General features: G+C 49.7%; 1 protein-coding gene across 3 annotated transcripts in view; it reads left to right on the top strand.

Annotated features, from left to right (window-relative positions):
* ANXA6 (annexin A6) overlaps nt 1-20,146 on the top strand; it is a 52,455-nt gene that overhangs the window by 20,271 nt on the left and 12,038 nt on the right. For 2 of the 3 annotated variants that reach the window (XM_060144056.1, XM_060144057.1), the window contains exons 8-22: nt 666-722; nt 1,539-1,632; nt 2,062-2,157; nt 2,787-2,845; nt 4,106-4,228; nt 5,687-5,745; nt 7,182-7,260; nt 8,970-9,051; nt 10,312-10,406; nt 10,973-11,086; nt 12,428-12,518; nt 13,338-13,417; nt 14,022-14,075; nt 19,091-19,108; nt 19,895-19,988. In XM_060144056.1, the coding sequence (XP_060000039.1) occupies nt 666-722; nt 1,539-1,632; nt 2,062-2,157; nt 2,787-2,845; nt 4,106-4,228; nt 5,687-5,745; nt 7,182-7,260; nt 8,970-9,051; nt 10,312-10,406; nt 10,973-11,086; nt 12,428-12,518; nt 13,338-13,417; nt 14,022-14,075; nt 19,091-19,108; nt 19,895-19,988 (1,195 nt within the window). The remainder of the gene's footprint in view (nt 1-665; nt 723-1,538; nt 1,633-2,061; nt 2,158-2,786; nt 2,846-4,105; nt 4,229-5,686; nt 5,746-7,181; nt 7,261-8,969; nt 9,052-10,311; nt 10,407-10,972; nt 11,087-12,427; nt 12,519-13,337; nt 13,418-14,021; nt 14,076-19,090; nt 19,109-19,894; nt 19,989-20,146) is intronic. The other variant, XM_060144058.1, reaches the window with a different exon arrangement.

Below are 20,146 nucleotides of genomic sequence, written 5' to 3'. Positions count from 1 at the left end.
GCGTAGGTGGAGTGACAGGAACACAAATAGGATCTGGTGCCTTCACAGCTTGTGAGCTCAGATCTCAGGCCCCCAGTCTCAAATCCTCATTGGTGAATTCCTTGGCTTAAGATATGGGAGCCCCTAACAGAATGCAAATGTGCAGACTTTTGACCCCTGTGATATTGTTGGATGGCCTCGTGGGCCATGCCAGGACTTGTGGCAGGAGTCCTATCCTCAGAGATGTTCTCAGTACAAGGCTTCCTCTGGGGTGGAGGCACCTAGGAAGACTTTGGTTATTCTCAGGACTCCTCTGTTTGGTCCAAGCTCCAAGGATGAGGGGGAAGCCAGTGGGAGGGGCCTTATGATTTGCTGCAAAATAGATGCCGTGGTCTTTTTTTTTCTTTTTCTTTTTCTTTGGCTGCACTGCGTGGCATGTGGGATTTTAGTTCCACAACTGGGGATTGAACCCAGACCCTCAGCAGTGAGAGCTCGGATCATAACCACTGGACCTCCCAGGGAATTCCCAGGTGCTGTGGTCTTGATCCAGTGGCTGCTGTCAGTCTCTTCTCCTGGACACTCTGGGCCACCACGGTTTTCCCAGTCCTCCCTGTCTCTACCACTGGCATCTAGGCTTTGTCTTGGCTCTGGTATCTGAACCATGTGTTCCTTGTCTTTCTGCCCAGGGAACCAGGGAGGAGGATGATGTAGTGAGCGAGGACCTGGTGCAGCAGGACGTCCAGGTAAATCAGCACCAGTGGAGGTCCCCGGGCACAGCGAGGCAGCCCTGAGAGAGGGGAGAGGTTGGGCATGCAGGGAAGGGCTGGAGGCAGAGTAATTTGCATCAGATGCCAGAAATAACTGACTCACAGCCATCATTTATACAGTGCTTTGTTGAAGAAAGGACTTAAGTTAGCTTTCAAAGGTACACAGTATGTAAAGTGGGTGAGATGTATTTTGGAGCTTTTCATCATTTGTTCATTTATTCATTCAGTTAATTAATATTTATTGAACACTTACTATGTGCCAGGCATTCTGCCAAGCGTTGGGGAATCCTAAATGAACAAAGTTGGACAGTACTGGGGAGACAGGCCTATATTAATCACACAAACACCCTCCCTGTGGATATACCATACATTCCAGGTGTTTTGAGCCCCCACTATGTGCCAGTAACACTGCAGCAGTAGATACAGAGAATGTAAGACATAATTCCTGTTCTTGAGGAGCCCATGTCATAGTGGGAAGCAAGGCATATAACTATTATAATATACACTAGATCAAAGCTATAAAGAAACAGGAAGCCTAGAAGAGAGAGGGAAGGAAAGAGAACTCTGCCTAGGGACATCAGGAAGTGCTTTGAGAACAAATGGGACATTTAATCCGGGCTCTGAAGTTTGAGTAGGAGTTTCCCCAGAAAGAAAGGGAGAATATGTAAATGTCCTGAGGCTACCAATTAATGGCATGTTCAGGGATCTGGCAGCAGTTCTGAGTGGCTTGGCTGGTGAGTTCTGTCTCCTGCGGTTTCCTCTTTTAGTTAAGTCTCACCTCTTCCCCTTCAGGACCTGTATGAGGCAGGGGAACTGAAATGGGGAACAGATGAAGCCCAGTTCATTTACATTTTGGGAAATCGTAGCAAGCAGCACCTTCGGTTGGGTAAGCGCCAGAGAAGACCTACCGCTGCCCCCTTCGAGTTATGCCAAGAGTCCCTTTCTCGTTTCCTTTTCTGCTAAGGGAGCATGATAGCTGCCCCATCCACAACCCAAACACTAGTCTTGATTTTATTAGATGGTGGTTTGTATAGACCCTCATGAGAGGCCTTAACAGGATGTTCAGCCCCTCTATCTCAGTACCAGTCCTGTCTTCATGTTGGAGCAGGAGGTGTACACAGTCCCTCACAGCAGACGCAGCGAGGCTGCATGGTGGCCGGTGATGTGCACGACCTCCCTGACCCCTCCCTAGGTGCCAGCCCTACCTTCATGGTGGCACTCTGGTCCTGGCCACTATGCCTCCCCTTCTGAAGTCCCCATTCCTTCCAGTGTTATGGGGGTACTCTTGACACCCCTTTCTGTCTGTCGGACTCAGTGTTTGATGAGTATCTGAAGACCACGGGGAAGCCGATCGAAGCCAGCATCCGAGGGGAGCTGTCCGGGGACTTTGAGAAGCTGATGCTTGCTGTGGGTACGTCCTGACATTGCATTCCTGGGGCCTTTGAGGGATTCAGGGATTCTGACACAGGAACGGGGAATTGTATGGTATGGAGGTGGGAAGGAGAAAACCAGATTGTCTGTTTGCAAGCCAGATATTTCAAGAGTCAGTATGTCTGAGCCTGGGGTAGGTTGTGTGTATGTGTTTCTTGGGGGAGAGCTACAGCCCAGCCCTCATCTTGCCCAGAGCTATCCCCCACCAACCCTATTTAAAGTAGTCAGGTTCTAGCCCGCTCTGCCAGCAAGATCCAGAGGTTCAGCTGGTACCTTTCTGTTGAGGAACTACCTTTCCCAGCCCCATCCCAGATGCTTCCCCACCTGACCCAGTTCCCTGTGAAACCCCGAAGGACTAGAAAGTGGAAGGGGGTCCTTGCAGTACACTCCCCACATTACAACAGGCCCATTTTCTGATTTCTCTGTCCCCTGGGTTTGTGATAAAAGCGGTGGGTCTGGGGTGCTCTAGGACTGCGGCTTTTCAGGAACCAGGTTCTTCCCAGGTTTGAACCTCGTGACCCCGAAGGAACGGAAACAAAAAAGGGCTCGGGCCACCCCTTCGTCCTTCCGAGGCAGCCAGCATAACTACCTCTTCCTCCCTCTTCCCAGTGAAGTGCGTCCGGAGCACCCCAGAGTATTTTGCTGAAAGGCTCTTCAAGGCCATGAAGGTGCGTGGTGGGGTTGATGTGAATGAGGTAGGGGGATGGGGGCTCTGCACGCCTCCACAGGACTGTTGGGAGTCTGACAAATCCTTGGGGTCCACCGGCCAAAGCGAGTGTTCAAGGCGTTGACCACAGGACGGCGTGATGCCACTTGGTCCCAGGTGAGCTCCAGAGCCTGGAGTGCTGCCTGGTCACACACCTGTCCACCCAATACCTGCCCTGTCCTCATGATTGATCAGAGAGTGCAGTGACAGCCTGTACCCGATCCAGCTAACCAGCTGGGTTGGAAGCCCATGTTTTGTTTTGTTTTTTTAATTTTTATAGGAGTATAGTTGATTTACACTGTTGTGTTAGTTTCAGGTGGACAGCAAAGTGAATCTGTTATACATATACATACATCTGCTCTTTTTTAGCTTCTTTTCCCATATAGGCCATTACAGAGTATTGAGTAGAGTTCCCTGTGCTATACAGTAGGTCCTTATTAGTTATCTATTTTATACATAGTAGTGTGTATATGTCAATCCCAATCGGAAGCCCGTGCTTTTTAAATACTATTAAACAGAATGTTTATATACAATGTACGTAAATAAGTGAAAAACTGTTTGGCATTTTCTGCCAAGATTCGTGATGTTCATCCCTGAGACCCGGGTACTGAGGGTAGTGCTTCCCAGGACTTTACACACATGACACACAGAAAGTGGTGATATTCCCACAGTGCACCAGGCTGAATGAATCATTTGTTGCCAGAGGCCATAGGCCCAAAGTCCCTGCATGGCCATCCCACAAGGACAAGTGGCCTGTAGCCCATCCTCTGTCTTCCAGCGCCAGAGTGAGCTGGACAGCTGGGCCCCGCAGAGACGTTTGCCTGTATGATGTGTTCATAAGAACGTTCATAGCAGTGTTGTCCATATTATGAAAGAACTAGAAACAACCCAGTGTCCATCAGGAACATCATGGACAAATAAATGCATAGGGGTGTATTTACAGAGTTCCAAAATGTGCAAACCTAAAGCACGTATTGCTTAGAGTTACAAAGTTAGGTAAAATTATGAGGGTATCAAGGATGGGAATGACATGAGGTGGGGGGAGGAAGGAGATAAAAGCAGGAGGGACACACAGGGAGCTTTGGAGGGATTGGCAATTTGCTGCTTTCGTTCTTAACTTTAACATTTTATCTCAAAAAGTTGTATTTTCAGTTGAGTTGGGGGCTGTCAGCACTCCAGCCCCCTCTCAACTCCCCGTCCCCCAAACCCGCTTGTCTTGCAGGGGCTGGGGACTCGGGACAACACCCTGATCCGCATCATGGTCTCCCGCAGTGAGCTGGACATTCTCGACATCCGGGAGATATTCCGGACGAAATATGAAAAGTCCCTGTACAGCATGATCAAGGTGAGGTGCTCACGGGGGTACAGAGAGGGCTGAGGAGCTCTCCCAAGAGAAAAGGCACTGTCCTGGAAAGTTGGGCATCTCATGGGGATTCCAGGAGCCTCAGCCTGTGGCACCTTCAGGAAATTTAAGGCAGCTCAGCAGAGGAGCAAGTGTCCAGGGTGCTTGTAAGACCTGAGGCACCTCTTTAGAGGAAGGCAGGGCGGGGCCATGAAGAGCATGAAGTTGAATCCAGGTTGAGGGCTCCATCCCTAGGGCAGTGAGAGGTCAGTCTCCTGAAGGCAGCAGGAGGCACTGAAGAACACAAAGGAGGGTTTATTTGGGACCTGTTGGCCCTGGGCCAGGCAATGACTCTGGGCTGTCCAGCCCAGGAGACTGGAGACAGGAGACAGATGCAGAGCTGGTTGAGTTCTCCTTGTTTCAGGTGAGTGGGATAAAGCTTTCTGAGTTCCAGCTGAGCTCCCCAAAGTGTGTTTCTTTTTTTTTTCTTTATAAATTTATTTATTGATTTACTGATTTTTGGTTGCGTTGGGTCTTTGTTGCTGCTCGTGGGCTTTCTCTAGTTGCGGCGAGCGGGGCCTACTCTTCGTTGCGGTGCTCGGGCTTCTCATTGCGGTGGCTTCTCTTGTTGCGGAGCACGGGCTCTAGGCACACGGGCTTCAGTAATTGTGGCTCACGGGCCCTAGAGCACAGGCTCAGTAGTTGTGGCACATGGGCTCAGTTGCTCCGCGGTATGTGGGGTCTTCCCGGACCAGGGATCGAACCCGTGTCCCCCGTATTGGCAGGCGGATTCTTAACCACTGCGCCACCAGGGAAGCCCCCCAAAGTGTATTTCTAAATAGGAATTGTATAGGCATTGTGTGCAAAAATGTCCCATGGAAAACGTTTGGGAAAAAGTAGAATAAGCAAAGATAAGTCAGCTTCTTTACCTCAGCACTTCTCACAGCCTTCACTTTAGTATGTCCATTACGAGGCTCCAAGAGGGATGTGGAATGTGCCGTGTCTATCAACTGTACATTTGTTTGTTTGGTTTTGGCACTCCCAATGTTTTTGCTCAGGGAGCCCTATCTTATGGACTATTTCATGTGGGAGAGCACGGCTGGGCTTATCTGGTGGCAGGGGTGTGCTGAGGCCAGCTATCTGGGGAAGGCATCTCTTCTTAATTCCACGTTCAGTAAAGGCATATCGGTCGCTTGGAATTGTCCATTGGAGGTATTTACACCATGGAAATTGGCAAATGCTACAAATCAGGGCTTTTTTTTCTTTTTTTCCCAGAGAGCCAGTTGTTACTACTTACCAGTACACCACTTTTTGGTCTCAGCCACCTCCAGACAGGAGGAGAGTCAGGGCTGCTGTGAATACGTGGACAGCCTCCCCCTGTTTGGGGGAGAACCTCCCCTCCTTGTCTGAGAGGATCCCAGGGCTGAGTGAGAGGTAACCTTTCTCTGTCTTTCTCCCCAGAACGACACCTCTGGCGAGTACAAGAAGACTCTGCTGAAGCTGTGTGGGGGAGATGATGAGTAAGTGACCTCCCGGCCGAGGGCTGGAGGGCGTGGCCTCGGGCGTGGCCGCAGTCGTGGCCGGTCAGGATTCTCTTGGCCTCATCTGGATGGATGGGTGGATGGATGGATGGATGATGGATTGGATGGGCTTGGGGATTCCCCGAAGGTCAGAGCACCACACAGGTGAAAGTCTGCGTGTCCATGTATGTGCACATGAGTGTGGTCTCCCATACATGGAGACGTCTACTCCTGTGAACTTGGAAATCAGCCTGGGGGTGTGGACCAGGAATCAGAATATGAGGGTCTAGGCCCTGCTACTTTCTTCACAGGTGCTTCTTGGTTTCATCATCTGTTAAGTGGAAAAAATACAGATGCCTGCTCTGACTACTTGTTTATTCAGCATCTCTATTAAGTACTCTCCATGTGCAGGCATTGAGGGGAAGCACAGTGATGATGCCTCCGGCCTAGAAAAGCATACAGACCAGGGTGTACGTACATGATGGGGAAGTATACGAGCCTCTGAGAGCCCTCAGAGGGTGCACTATGCCACACAGGGCGGGGAAGCTCCTGGAGATAATGAGGCTGAGATGCAAGGAGGAAGGTGAAGAGGTGAAGACAGGGCCTGGAGGGAGTGTTTGGGGTGGAGAGAGGGCCTAGAGAGGAGAAGGCACAGCCTGGTTCATTTATGTAACTGAGGTCACACTTCTGTAGCATGCTGGGGAGAGATGAGGCTGAGAGGTGGGCAGGGTCTGGGGCCTCTTCCTGGCACACGAACCTCACCTAAGGGTAGCAGAGAACCAGCCATCGGAGGCGTTAAATTGGGGCATGACTTGACCAGATTTGGGTGCTAGGAAAGGAGCTACAGGTACTCTGATTTCCCTTCTCTGGGGCTCCTAATGATCCAGTTAAGTAGGGAATACGAGAGCCTCCCGTTTACCTTTGTTAAGCGCCTTAGGGGCTGATGCAGTTCAGCAGATACTTACCTGGCAACTAATAAACCGGGGTGCTTGGCAGAAGGAGAGGTAGAGATGGCGTGGCCCTAAGCTGGTCATGGACGTGTCTGAGAGGGGAGACTTGGATAGAAGTCACTCAAATTATAAAGAGGAAAGGGGAGGTTGAGGGACTAGAGAAATCATCTCCTGCTGGGACCTGGCGCCAGGAAGGCTGCTGCCCAGAGCCAGCATGGTGGGGGGGGGGGGCGGTCGCAAGAGAGGGTAGAAGGTTCTCCGAGGTGGAGGGAGGGCTATGGTGAATGGGTGAGGCCCAGGCTGCAGAGAAGGGAAAGCCAGATGGATTTACTTAACGTGTGTGTGCATGAGTGTGTGTGTGTGCATGAGTGTGTGTGTGTACATGAGTGTGTGTGTGTGTGTGTGTGTGCGCACTTGTGTTGTGTGTGTGAGTGTTGCCCACGATGACCTTCCCTCCTGTCCTCTCCCTAACACCCTCCGTTCCAGTGCTGCTGGCAAGTTCTTCCCGGAGGCAGCGCAGGTGGCCTATCAGATGTGGGAACTTAGTGCAGTGGCCCGAGTAGAGGTCAGACCCTCCCCCCACCCCGCCTGCTTGACCTCTTGACCACAGTTTCCACTCTTCTGCTCGCACCTTCCTGCTGCTCTGGTTGGCACCCAGCTGCCCCCTGGTGGCCAACCCGAGACATTGAGTCTCACGTCTTGAAGCTTCCTGTTCTCCGCGGAGTGATGGATGGGTGGGTGGGCACTCTGGTGTTGGCACCTGATTCCTGCGTTCACCTCTCATATGCTGGGAGGTGTTCTGCCCCACTAACTACTAACAGACCTTGCCAAATGGAGACTTGGTTGGTTCAATAGCGGGGCCTGTCCCATCCTGGGTCCGACAGTTGGGTTTTGGAGGCATGAAAACTGAGAACAGCTGGGCACCCCTGGGTGCACTGGGGGATTCTTGGTCATCCTGACCATCCTCAGACCCAGGGTCCACACAGGGCAAGAAGGAAAGGTTTCACAGAAGTACTCAGGGCAAACGCATCCAGGGACTGGTAGCACTTGGCCCCTACGAAAATATTTGGAACCTAGGACTCTATTACTCACTCGCTAGCTACCTTTGGCGGGTCCCCACCTCTCTCTGTCTCCATCTCTCAGACGAGGCTGTTCGACATGGCAGTCTGGATGCCCTCCAAGGGCTCTTGTGCTCTGATGTTATAGGACTGCGTTTCCCCAATCATAAGGCAAGAGCTGTCATTGCAGATGATGTTAAGTCATATGAGAAGTGAATTGCGTTTTTCTTCTGGGGAGGGGGACCTCCATGGCATTAAATAACACTGAGTCCACATAGTGAGAAAGCTGCCCCACTTCACTTTCATCAACCTTATTGTTAATGTCAAAGAAGGAGTCTCAGTTTGGTGCCACGGCTTTGCCATAGTCGCTAATTTCCCCTTTTCACAAAGAGCTGAGAGAGCTAGCTTCAGGTTCACAGCTGCTGGCAAGCAACGGTGTCTTGTTAAATTAGGTGGTATTTGAAAACATGTGTTTTGTTTTTATGACATTTATTTTCATGGGTTATTATCAGTTTATGGCACATGACACCAACTTTCTATTCATGATAGTGATATAAAATTATTTTCATTCATTAATTCATTGAGCAAATTTTTTTTGAGAGCTTACCCCTGTGTCAGGCACTGCTGCAGGCTCTTGGGGTATATCAAAGAACGAAATGGACCAAAATCCTTGCCCTTTAGGCATATTTAAATACCCTTCAAAATGAATGCATTTAAATAAAACAGAAAAGAAGCTGAATTAAGTTAAAATATTAAGAAATAACATAGGGTGTACACAAATATAGAAAACATTATGAAGTCATTCAGGAGTGACTGAAATTTGGGCAACTCTGTTCTGGTATTTCAGAACATTTCAGTTGCCTTTTCAGGGAGAGCATTTCTCTAAGAGGCAAAAAGACCTTGGCAACAGGGCAGGGTTCCGAGGGACTGGGTTCCAGTGCAGCTGGGCCAGAGCTGACTCCTGGGGCAGGAGCCCGGCCTCTCTTCCCCTGACAGCACTTGACCTGCTCCCAGGCCTGGGTCTGTCGCTCTCCTCCCTCTCTCAGCTCTAGGGCAGGGGTCTGTCTGCTGTGCCTTCACCCCCGCCTCTTTCCCCCCAAGCTGCTTGGTTTGGGGCTCATGGGGAAAAAGCCTCCCCTCCCTCGCATGCTCCTCTCTTGGCCTGGCCCCCGGGGGGCCTCCAGGCACCTGCTGAGTCACTTTCTGCTTCTTGCAGGTGAAAGGAACTGTGCACCCAGCTGGTGACTTTAACCCTGACACAGATGCCAAAGCCCTGCGGAAAGCCATGAAGGGACTTGGTAAGGGGCACGTGAAAGGGACCAGGTTGGCCTCTGGAGCAGCAGGGGTGGCAGGTCTGGCAATGGGCCTGGCAGGGGCAAGAGCTGAGGCCTCAGACTGGGATCTGCAGGATGACGAGCACTTTATTTGCTTTGAGTCTCCACCACCCTGGAGCCTCCAGCTCCCTAGGTCTAGGGAGGAGAGGAGTGAGGGCGTTTGTAAGGAACATTCCCAGAGACCAAGGTGCTCCCAGGCCCTGGTATAGAAAAAAGTACTAGGTGATAAGGCTGCGTTTTTGCTCTGGCTTTGCTGCGGACTCACTGTGTGACTTTGGGCAAGTCCCGTAACCCACCTGGGGGTCTCAGTATCTCCGTGCATAAAATAAGGGATGTGGACCCTGTAACCCAAGAGGCCATTTCTGGCGTGGGAACACCCCCTGCTGGTTGCCCACATCCAGGCCTCCGTTTGGCTTAGATGAGAAGAACCACCTGTGGGTGGGTGGCCTGTCCTCAGGAAGGCCAGCGGGGACAGCGCATCTGGGTTTGGCTTCCGTTGCCCTTTCTCCCCCGTCTGTCTAACAGCACCTCCCAGGGGACCTTGGGCTAAGTCTTTTACCTTCTGGGCCTCATTTTCATTTGTCTCATGGGAATAATATCTACCAAGCATATCTAGGACTGTAAGATGACAGGGGTAAAAATGCTCTTGAAAGATAGAGTCCTTAATAAATAAATAAACAAATAAATAAAGACAGAGTCCTGTGCCAGGTCTGAGGTTGATGGCATTGATCTGAGGGGCAGGAAATGGTACCCTGATGCCTTCCAGAGTCAACCTGCTGTGGTTAGAGGGACTTGGGGTCCAGCTTTCAGGGCGTTACAGAGAAAGGACTCAGGGTCCCCAAAAGGACTTAGGTTGTCAGGTTGGAAGGATCCCTTAGTAACCCCTCCAGCTCTTCGTGAAACAGAAGGGGAGGGGACTTGTCCAAGGGGATGGCCATTGCCAGAGCTGGGACTAGAACTCAGAAACCCTGGCTCTCCACCCAGTGCTCTCTGCTCCCCCAAGGGTCTTTGTTTCCTCAACTAGTGACACAGCAGAAAGAAGTGCAGAAGGAATCCAGGGGAAGTTAGTGTCTTGGGCCAGAAGCAAGGCTCCTGCAGGGACTTGGGGGCATAAGACTGCCTATCTTGGCCTCTACCCTGACAAAAGTGGATGGGGCCCATCACTGGGGGAGATGGGGGAGCTGGGCCAAGGCCTTCCTCTGAACTGTGGTTTTGGGGACTCAGGAACTGACGAGGACACCATCATTGACATCATCACGCACCGCAGCAACGCCCAACGGCAGCAGATCCGCCAGACCTTCAAGTCTCACTTTGGCCGGGTAAGGGCCTCAGCCTGGGCCCTGGGCCCCGCGTCCACGCTCCTCCTTGGAGGGAGCTCGGCCTGTCACAGCCAGCTCTGCACCTGGGTCTTCATGGCAGTGGGACCCCCCACTGTGGCCACGTGTTCTTGGAGTGTCTCCGGCACTGGATTTGGGCTGCCTGCACACACACCTCTCCCTCCCACTGCACCCCGGGTTCCTTGTGGTCAGGAACACGTGTGTGACTGGCTCCACTTAGAGCTTCGATCAGGGATATGAGTTGTGTTAGTGGCATGTAGTTTTGGCTGACCAGTTTCCCCAGGATGGAAATGGCACCGCCCCCTTTCCTTCTCTGTCTCCTGCCTCCAAGGAGAACAAGCAGGTCTTCCTCCAGCTTGGTTTTTTTCCCCCACCCTCTTTGGCTTCCTCAAAACAGTGAACCCAGTGTCAGCCAAGACAGACACAGGCTCCCACGATCCCTGCATCCACGTGGAGCCCCCGTCTCCTCCTTCCACGTCTCCTCCCTGTTCCAAGTCACATGTGGGCAAGTGCTGATGTTGGCGTGACCTCGGTTCTGCTCTCTGCAGGACTTGATGGCTGACCTGAAGTCTGAGCTCTCTGGAGACCTGGCGAGGCTGATTCTGGGGCTCATGATGCCACCGGCCCATTATGATGCCAAGCAGTTGAAGAAAGCCATGGAGGTAAGGTGTGGGCACCAAGGGAGTAGGGTCCAGTCTCTGTGGGTGACACAGGCACTCCTCCCAAGCCCAGGTGTGTTGGGTGTAACTCCTTGGTAGCGCCCCTCCCACACCTATCCTGGGCTCAGTGTCTTAGCTCAGTTCCCTGTCTCATCAACCCACAAAGGCAAGGCCTCTCTTTTGTCCCCATTTTACAGATGAGGAAGCTGAGGCTCAGAGCTTAAGTTACTTGGTTAAAGTCATAGCACTAGGAAGTAGCAGAGCTGGAATTTGGATCAAGTCTGTCTGATTCGAGTGCCTGACTTGACGACCACATGAAACCACTAGAGTTTTCGGCTCCTCAAGGATTAAGAGGAGAGCAGACATTCCCTGGGCAAAGCAAATTGAGATTATTGTCCTTTTAAAATTCCTGGACAAAAAAAGGAATGACTTAAAAACATGGAATTAGGAGAAGGATGGGGCTAGACCATGGATCTCAGAACACTCTGAGGATAAGGCTGTCCTCATCACACACCAGCTTTTAATAGAGACTGTTGAAGCTTTCCTTCAGGTCAGAGAACCCAGAGACCAGTTGACCACTGGGCAGTAACCTCCCAGGACAGAGACACGTCTTACCTTTTTTTATAGCCGTTGCCCCAGCAGTTTGCACAGTGTCTGGCACATAATGGGTGTTTAATAGATATTTGAATCCGTCAGTCAGCCAGTCTTGTCTGCCTCCCTTCCCTCCCCCAAGGTGGAGACCTTAGAATAATAGGTTCCTCAGCTGCCTCAGTCCATGTATCATCCGTCAAATCCAGATGTAAACAAATGTACCTTGTTGTTTTCCTTAAAGCACGGAACTTGTTGTTTTCTTCTGACAAATATGTGTTCACCATGAAAGCTTGGGAAAACATACACAGAGCAAAAAAGAAGAAAATAAAAATCATCTGTGATCCCTCATCCACCCGGAGACCGCAATCACTGTTACACTGTGATGCATGTCCTCTGTCCTTTTTATGTACTTAGATATAAATATTTATATTCAGATATGTATGCATCTAAGCATTTTTATACACACACACACCCCCATATCCTGTATATTCTTTTCTTTTTAAAATTTTTGGTCCAAAGCACTTCTCATGGGAGGTTCTGGAAATCTTTACAAGCTAGTATGGTCCCTTGATTGTGCCAAGGTCTGGTCTGGGGGCCACATCTGAGGGTAAAAAGAAAATTAGGGAAGGCTTGGTCTGAGCGTTGACCTCCTGCGTGGTTTCTTGGAGCAGGGGTCTCTTTGACCTGGGCCCGTCGGGCCTCTGTACGGGGGTCGGGGCTGTGGTTCAGTTCCTCTTTGCCTTGACCTTCTAGGGAGCCGGCACAGACGAAAAGGTTCTCATCGAAATCCTGGCCACTCGGACCAACGCCGAAATCCGGGCCATCAATGAGGCCTATAAGGAGGGTGAGTGTGGGAGGCCTGGGGCCAGTGCCGCTGGGAGGTGTGGGCGGAAGAGCAGGTCCCCCAGCTCCTGGCCTCACCCTCCAGCCCTGCCCCATCTCCCTCCTCTCAGGCCACGAGGCTTTGATAAGCCCGTTGGGTGTGCCCAGCCCTGTATCTGGGAAAAGGGTGCCCCAGACGGAGTCCCAGCAGGACAGAGGCCTGGAGGTAGAAGAGGGTTTGACTGGGAGTGGGAGAGAGAGCACCCAGGCCACTGGAGAGAGAGGGTGGCTTCATGGGCGTTTGGCCTGTGCAGTCACACAGGCCCCACATTCAGAAGGCCCTGTGCCTGGTTACATGCTTTGCTGTCACCGTCTTGAAATTTTTAATAAATTTTTAACAAATGATCCCATATTATCCTGAAGAACCTTGCGTGTCAGTCAAAAACGTTTTAAGCATTTTCTCTTCTGAGCAGCTTTAAAATGGTAGAGTCTTTGAGCAGGGAAGTGACATGATCAGAGCTGTGCTTTTGTGTCCAGCAACTGCCATGCAGAAGCGAAGGTAGGAAAGAGAGTGAAGACAGAGAGGCTGTTGTATGGGAAGGGGGAGAGGCACTGAGCCCTCAGCAGGGGCAGGAGCAGAGGGAGATGATGGACCGATGGGCACATCACTGTCAAAATCAACAGGAGCGTAGCTGGATGCCCCCAAGAGCCAACTACAAACTCCTTCATCTCCACCACCCCGCCAGCACTGCTCTGACTTCAGTCTGCCCTTCTAGGACCCCTTCCCCATCCCATGTCCTTCTTGGCCAGCAGGTGCCCACACCTCCTTTCTCTGTCTCAGACTATCACAAGTCCCTGGAAGACGATCTGAGCTCAGACACGTCCGGCCTCTTCAAGAGGATCCTCATCTCTCTGGCCACGGTGTGTGAATTCACGGCCCCAGGCCTGCTTGGCCCTCTGGGGCCCTGGGAGTGGGGGAAGGGTTGCTGCAGGGAAGGGCAGGGAGTTAGGAGTCCACTCCTGATGAGGAGAGAATGTCTTCCCCTGCTGCCTCCTCAGAGTCTTACCACTGAGGCAGTTACTACTTGTGCAATGCCTTCTCCATTGTTCACTTTTCAAAGCTGGCTTAGTGCCCCCTTCTCCAGGCAGCCTTCCCTGATTGCCCTCAACCTGGCTTTTTGGGCCCCCAGCTGACAGGACAAAGCCATGTAGGTGACCTTTCCCTGTGTCATCATCCAAGAGCTTCTGTTACCATGTCTTGAATTCTCGCAACCCAGGCGCCAGGCCCTGATGCACAGTTATGGCAAGCTCAGTGTGTCTGAGTCAGGCATTGGGCTAAGCGCCTTCCCAATGTTTGTGGTAATGCTCATGACTGCCTACCTTATGAAGGCAGGTTTATTGTCCCCATGTTACACATGAGGGAGAGGATTCAGAGAGGTGAGTGGCTGAGCAAAGTCCTGTGGCTACTGAGGGACAGAGAGGGTGGATGTTTGGAGGCTGAACTTTCTTACTGGTCCTGCTACAGGGGAACCGTGAGGAGGGAGGAGAAGATCGGGACCGGGTGCGGGAAGATGCCCAGGTGAGACACCCCACCCCATCCCCTGCCCAGTGACTCCGGCTGACATCTGTCCATGCCAGGCCCTGGCTATCTGGGAGTGGGGAAGGCATCTGGCAGGACATGGCTGGTGTGACCGGCTACACTTAGACTTTTGGCCTCTGCACCTCTCCACCCTTAGAAGTGAGACTAGGACACTTTCCAGAACTTTCAGAGAGAGGCTTGGGAGGGTGGTGCTGATTCTACCGACATTTCCTGTGTGAAGAGTAGAGCTCGAGCCCTAGACCCTCAGAGCTAGAAGGAACCTATGGATTGTCCAGGTCAGGCCCCTCATGTTACAGTTGGAAAATGGAGGCCCTGAGCGCGTGAATGGCTTCTGAAAGTCACACAGCAAATCAGTGGCCCAGGTGGAATTGACCCAGAGGGCGCTGGTCTGGGAGCTTGCTGGGAAGGGGGCCTGAGTGCTAAAGGTCTCCGTTTATTATCCATAAAATGTGACCAAGTCGAAGAGAATGTCCTGGGAGACCTAGAAAGGGAGTTCATCGAGGGCTGGGGTCTTTGTTTTGCTCACTGATGTATCCAAAGTGGCACATGGTTGGTACTCAATATATATCTGTTGTTGAGTGAATAGGGGGGCAGGGGGTTCTATAGGGTCTCCTGGATGCTCTGCTGCTACCCTGCTTCTAAGGCTGATGAGCTTGAGGTCTGGAGATGGCTTCTCATGGAGGCTGGACAACCCCAAATCCATTGTCCCTCTGGGTCCCCATGGATGGGGAGTCCCTGTTGAGGCCATCTGCACTGTCCCCACTCACCTGTGCCTTTTTCCCGGCATCCTCTGGCCCGGCCAGGTCCAGGGGTCAGGCATAGATACCACAGCCAGTGTTTCCAGCCCCCTTCTTTTACAGTTGGTGGGTGGAAAAGAGCCCTGATAGACTGGGAGTCAGGGCAGCAGCCCTGTTCTGAATTCTACCAACAGGGATGTGAAATGTTACAGCACCCTCTGAGCTGAAGAATCTGTAGCTGTAACCCGACAACTACAGAACTATTACAGTGTGTACTGAGTATGATGCTGAGGCTATTTCATACTTTGGTATGACCCCATTTTCTTACTGGAGGAAAAATGAAGCCCCTTACCTATCCAAGGATACAGTTTGTAAGTGGTCAAGGTGTGATTTTAAGCCGGGCTTGCCTGACTCCACAACCTGCCCTTAATACCATTTAATATCCTCCAGGACCCAGTATAGTAATTTCCCTGCAACTTCCAAACCAGGTAGCTGCTGGTATCTAGTTTTCCTGCCCCTTGTTTGGAATACAGTTGTCAGAAGCTACAGGGTTCCATTCAGATAAGGTATTCCAAATGTGTTATAGATATGTTTAGGGGGGCTAGCCTGGGAACCCAGTCTAGGGAAGCCCCCCACTAGACTGGCTTGCTGAGACCACATTTCATGCCATCATTCAGCAGGTATTTATTAAGTACTGCTGTGAGCAGCCCCATTGTGCCATTAAGGGTCTTTGAACCTGGCTTTCTCCTGAAAGCTCAACCCAAATCCATCCATCACCCTGAAATTCATCCTCCGGGGAATTCTACTTGGTGCCTGGTCCGCCTAGGAGGCTGTGCTTCTAGTTGCTGCCAGCAGGGGGCAATGGTGGGCCTCGCTGGCAGCTACTTTTCAGGAGAGAAGCCAGGAGAGAGAACCTGGGTGGAGTCAACCAAGGGAGCCAGAGCCAGACCCCGCCCAACTCAGCTGCTTCCCCGGATTCACAGTTGCTAGACCCTGATCTTAATGTGGACTCATTTCCTTATAGCTAGAAATATTTTGTTTCTCAAGTAATACATATTATTTTGTAGAAACTTTAGAAAATAGACAAGCAAAACCAAAAACAAAACCCCATAACCTACTACTAATAATAGCTATTTTAGAATATATTATTCTAGTTGTCTTTTTATGTATTTATAAAAATGGATTCCTGATTTATAACAGTTAAAAATGAGTATTCTGTGAATACGGTAACATATTTTTTAAAAATCAATAGCATCATTTAATGGCTAAATACTTAAGAATCTACCAAACTTCTTTTAAAAAGCCCTCTCCCTGGCAACCATCTCTCATCCCATTCATGATTGTTTTCCTTAGAATAGATTTCTAGAGGTGAATTGGGAATGCTGGAGGAAAATGTATACAAAAATTGAAGGCATTTCACATGCAGAGCCAAGGTCCCCCAGAAAAATAATGACATTAGTGCTTGACGGTGTGTGCTTGCTGGTTTTACACCTCCTCCTTCCCAGGCTCTCACTCTGGGCATCGAGAACAACCTCAAGCTCTTGGAAATCTGGGTCTGTTATGATCAGGTGACATATGGCCAGTGTTTACCTGTTGCCCCACAGTATTGCAAATAGCTTGCCCTTTACTCTCAGTGTTCCAGTGTGAGCAGTAAATCATGTAAATAATCTAATTATTATAGACCCAGAGTGAAATGAAGAATTGTGGCCATTTTTAGATACTTCAATCTCCAGGTTATTTTTTAATATAACAGCTTTATTGAAATATAATCTGCATACTATCTATTGACCCATTTAAAGAATACAATTCGGTGGTTGCTAGTGTCTTCACAGACTTGTGCAACCATCACCACAGTAATTTTAGAACATTTCATCATCCTAAAAAGAAACCCAGTACATACTGCAGTTCCTCTCATTTCCTCCCAACCCCCCAGCCCTAGGCAACCACTAATCTACTTTCTGCCTATATAGATTTACCTATTCTGGACATTTCATATAAATGGAATCCTACAATATACGGCCCTTTGTGGCTACTTTCTTTCACTTTATTGTAATGTTTTCACAGTTTGTCCATATCATAGTATATATCAGTACTTTATTCCTTTCCATTGCCAAATAATATTTCATTGTATGGATATATTACTTTTTTTTTTAACCTCCATTCATCAGCTAATAGACATTTGGGTTATTTCTACTTTTTAGCTATTATGAATAATGCTACCATAAACATTTGTGTACAAGTTTTTATGTGCACGTATGTTTTCATTTCTCTTGGGTGTATGTCTACGAGTAGAATTGCTGGGTCATGTGGTAACTCTAACTTTTGGAGATTAATTTTGGCATGAAGTGGCTCAGCTAATAAGGAAAAGCTTTTGTGTTGAATATCTGGAAAATTATTGTAGTTACCCACTGCATTTTTCATATTACAAATAGGATGGTCTTCAAGTGCTTTGAAAAAACAAATATATCTGGGGGTTCTTCTCATCCGAATAAGTAAAGAATCTTGACACTTTAGATTCCATTTTGTTTAATTTTTTAAACATCTCCCTCTTTTTAATAGCAATACTAGACTTTTTAGCATAACTTTTAAAAAAAAACCTGTGGTAAAATACACGTAACACATTGTACAATTTACCATCTTAACCTTTCTGAAGTGTACAGTTCATTGGCATTAAGTACATTCACGCTGTTGTGCAGCCATCTCCACCGTGCATCCACTGATCTCTTCATCTTGCAAAACTGAAACTCTGTACCCATTAAACAGCAACTACCTACTCCCCCTCCCCCCAGCCCCTGGCAACCACCATTCTGCTTTCTGTCTCCATGAAGTTGAGTACTCTAGGGACCTCATATATTTGAAATCATACAGTATTTGTCCTTTTGTAACTGGCTTATTTCACTTAGCATAATGTCCTCAAGGTGCAACCAGGTTGTTTTTAATATGGAAAAGTGTAAATAAAAACCAGAAGCATCCCATAATCCTAGTAGCTCTGATAACTCCTATTTGACTTAAAAAAAAAAAAATTAACGTATTTGCATGTTGAGGAAATGTAAGCATAAAATTTCAGGAAAAATAAAACAAAATGCAAAAGCTCTTCCCCCCAGTCCTTCTCCTTGAAGGTAACCGCTGTTAACAGTATCTTGACTACCCCTCTAGCACGACTTCCCAGTAAATATGTAAGAGTGAGCATACATTTATCTTTTCTCATCTAGATAAAAGGAACACTTACACACAGCATGCTGTACTTTACTTTTCTGCTTAATTTAAATGGAAACTCTCTCCTTATCAGCCCTGTAGACCAGTCTGATTCTTTTTACTCGCTGCGTGGATTTACATTACTAAATGAACCATTGCCTGTTTAACAAGTGATCTAGTGATGGTTTCCAGTTTTTCTCTATTACAGTGAACAATATCTCCAAAGACTTCTGCTGGTTTATTTGTAAGAGAAATTCCTAGCCACGTGTAGTCGCTTGATCAAGCGGTGTGTGCATTTTGAATTTTGATAGACATTACAAATTTATTTAATGCAAAGGTTTCTAAAGCCCAAGTCTATTGAGATGTTTATAAGGAGGATGATTTCAGTCTGCCCAATAGAATAAAGTAGTTGGCAGAGTTTCGGAAAAAAAAAGAAAAGGCAAAACTCAGTCTGGGGTACACAGGACTGGCTATATTCTGTTCCCAGGCCCTGCGAGTCACAGCTATTTGCCTAACAAAGTAGTGTCCTAACCTCAGAATTTTGTGTTCAGCATAACGTGATGATGAAAATTCACCCTTGTAAGATGACTTGAACAACGGGCATCTTCCCACCTGATCGGCTGCACGTCCCCTCCAGGCCTCAGCTTTCCTGTCTTCTGTCTGTAACATGAGGGGGTAAATGACAGGTCTCCTAAGGACCCTTCAACTCCGAGTGTGGTAAAAGGTGTAGGAAACAGGGCACGTCTCACGTCGAACTTCTTGGTGGCTCTGAGGAGTCGCCCTAGGTTGCCAGGCGTGAGGGGTAGAGTGTCCTGTCCTGTGCCCTCCTCTTACCCCTCCAGTAAACACTTTTCATCGTGAATTCCCAGACCTGTCCTCATTTTGAGCTCCAGCCCAAAGGTCAGGGGAAGGTGCCTCCTCCCAGCCCCTTCCCTGCCCCCAACTGTGGGACCTCTGCCACCCGGAGCCAGGCTCCCTCACCTGCACCCCAGGGCCCCCTCTCCGGGCCTCCTCTGACTCTTGCCTTCCCCCCTCTCTCTCCTGTCTCCTCCTTGCTCTCAGGTGGCTGCTGAGATCTTGGTAAGTGCCCGGTTCTTCACGTGGATTTTAAAGGTCTGAGTCTGGCTGTGCCTCTGGGCGGAGCTGAGGGGCAGAGTCAGGCAGTGATTTGGGGGCGTGCCCCCCAGGTTCTCTCTCTCCCCTTCAGGGCCTCCACAGAACCCCAGTGGGTGACATATGGGCCAGGCGAGTGTTTCCCAAAACTTCGCTACCCACCATCTGCCTGATTTGTGCTACATACCACCAGATGTGAATAATTTTCTTTAAATAGACTCTTTTTATTTTAACCCAAAATGAGTTATTTTAAAGGAAATTTCATATCGATGTAAATAGAACTGATAGCTGGCTAGAAGATCACTGTGGAAGCCTACATATGTGATGTGTAAAAATATGTTTGCCTGTTTACCCCACTTGGGGAAACACTGGCTAGGCCATTTTTCCTTGCACACGTGCACAGACACACTTCCCCAGAGGGGCTTTCAGAGGGGTTTAAAGATGGAAGGAGAACTCTGAGTGTCCATGCCCAGTGCCTGTTTGTCCCTCCCCTGGGCCCAGTCCCGTGACCCTGAGGCCAGGGTGGAAGTGCTCTGTGCTCAGCTCCTCTGGGTGAGTCCACGGGGTCTCTGGGAACTGGAGCGGGGATGTGGAGTCCGAGGAAGAAGGAAGGGGCCAACGTCGGCCTCCTTGGGTGGCTGAGTTAGCCCAGCTTCTAACTGCCCTCGGCCCAGGCAGACATGAAAGTGAATAACAAACGAGGCTTTCTCGTGTCTTCCCTCTCAAATTCTCTCCCCGACCCGGGCTCTGCAGGAAATAGCAGACACGCCCAGTGGAGACAAATCTTCCCTGGAGACACGTTTCATGATGATCCTCTGCACGCGTAGCTATCAGCACCTCCGGAGAGGTGAGGCCTGACTCCCTCCCCCTCCCAAGTCAGCAGGAAGACCCCCTAGTCTTGACAATAGGAGCTAGTTGCCCACGCACCCACTCCTTACCCCAGCAAGGGAGTGTGGTGGCCAATGGGGACCGGGAGCCAGGTCTAGTCCTGGCTCTGCTGCTAAC

Source organism: Lagenorhynchus albirostris, chromosome 3 (assembly GCF_949774975.1).
Source record: "Lagenorhynchus albirostris chromosome 3, mLagAlb1.1, whole genome shotgun sequence".
NCBI lineage: Eukaryota > Metazoa > Chordata > Mammalia > Artiodactyla > Delphinidae > Lagenorhynchus > Lagenorhynchus albirostris.
The sequence above is the reverse complement of the archived record's forward strand: the minus strand, read 5'-3'. Positions and strand labels throughout refer to the sequence as shown.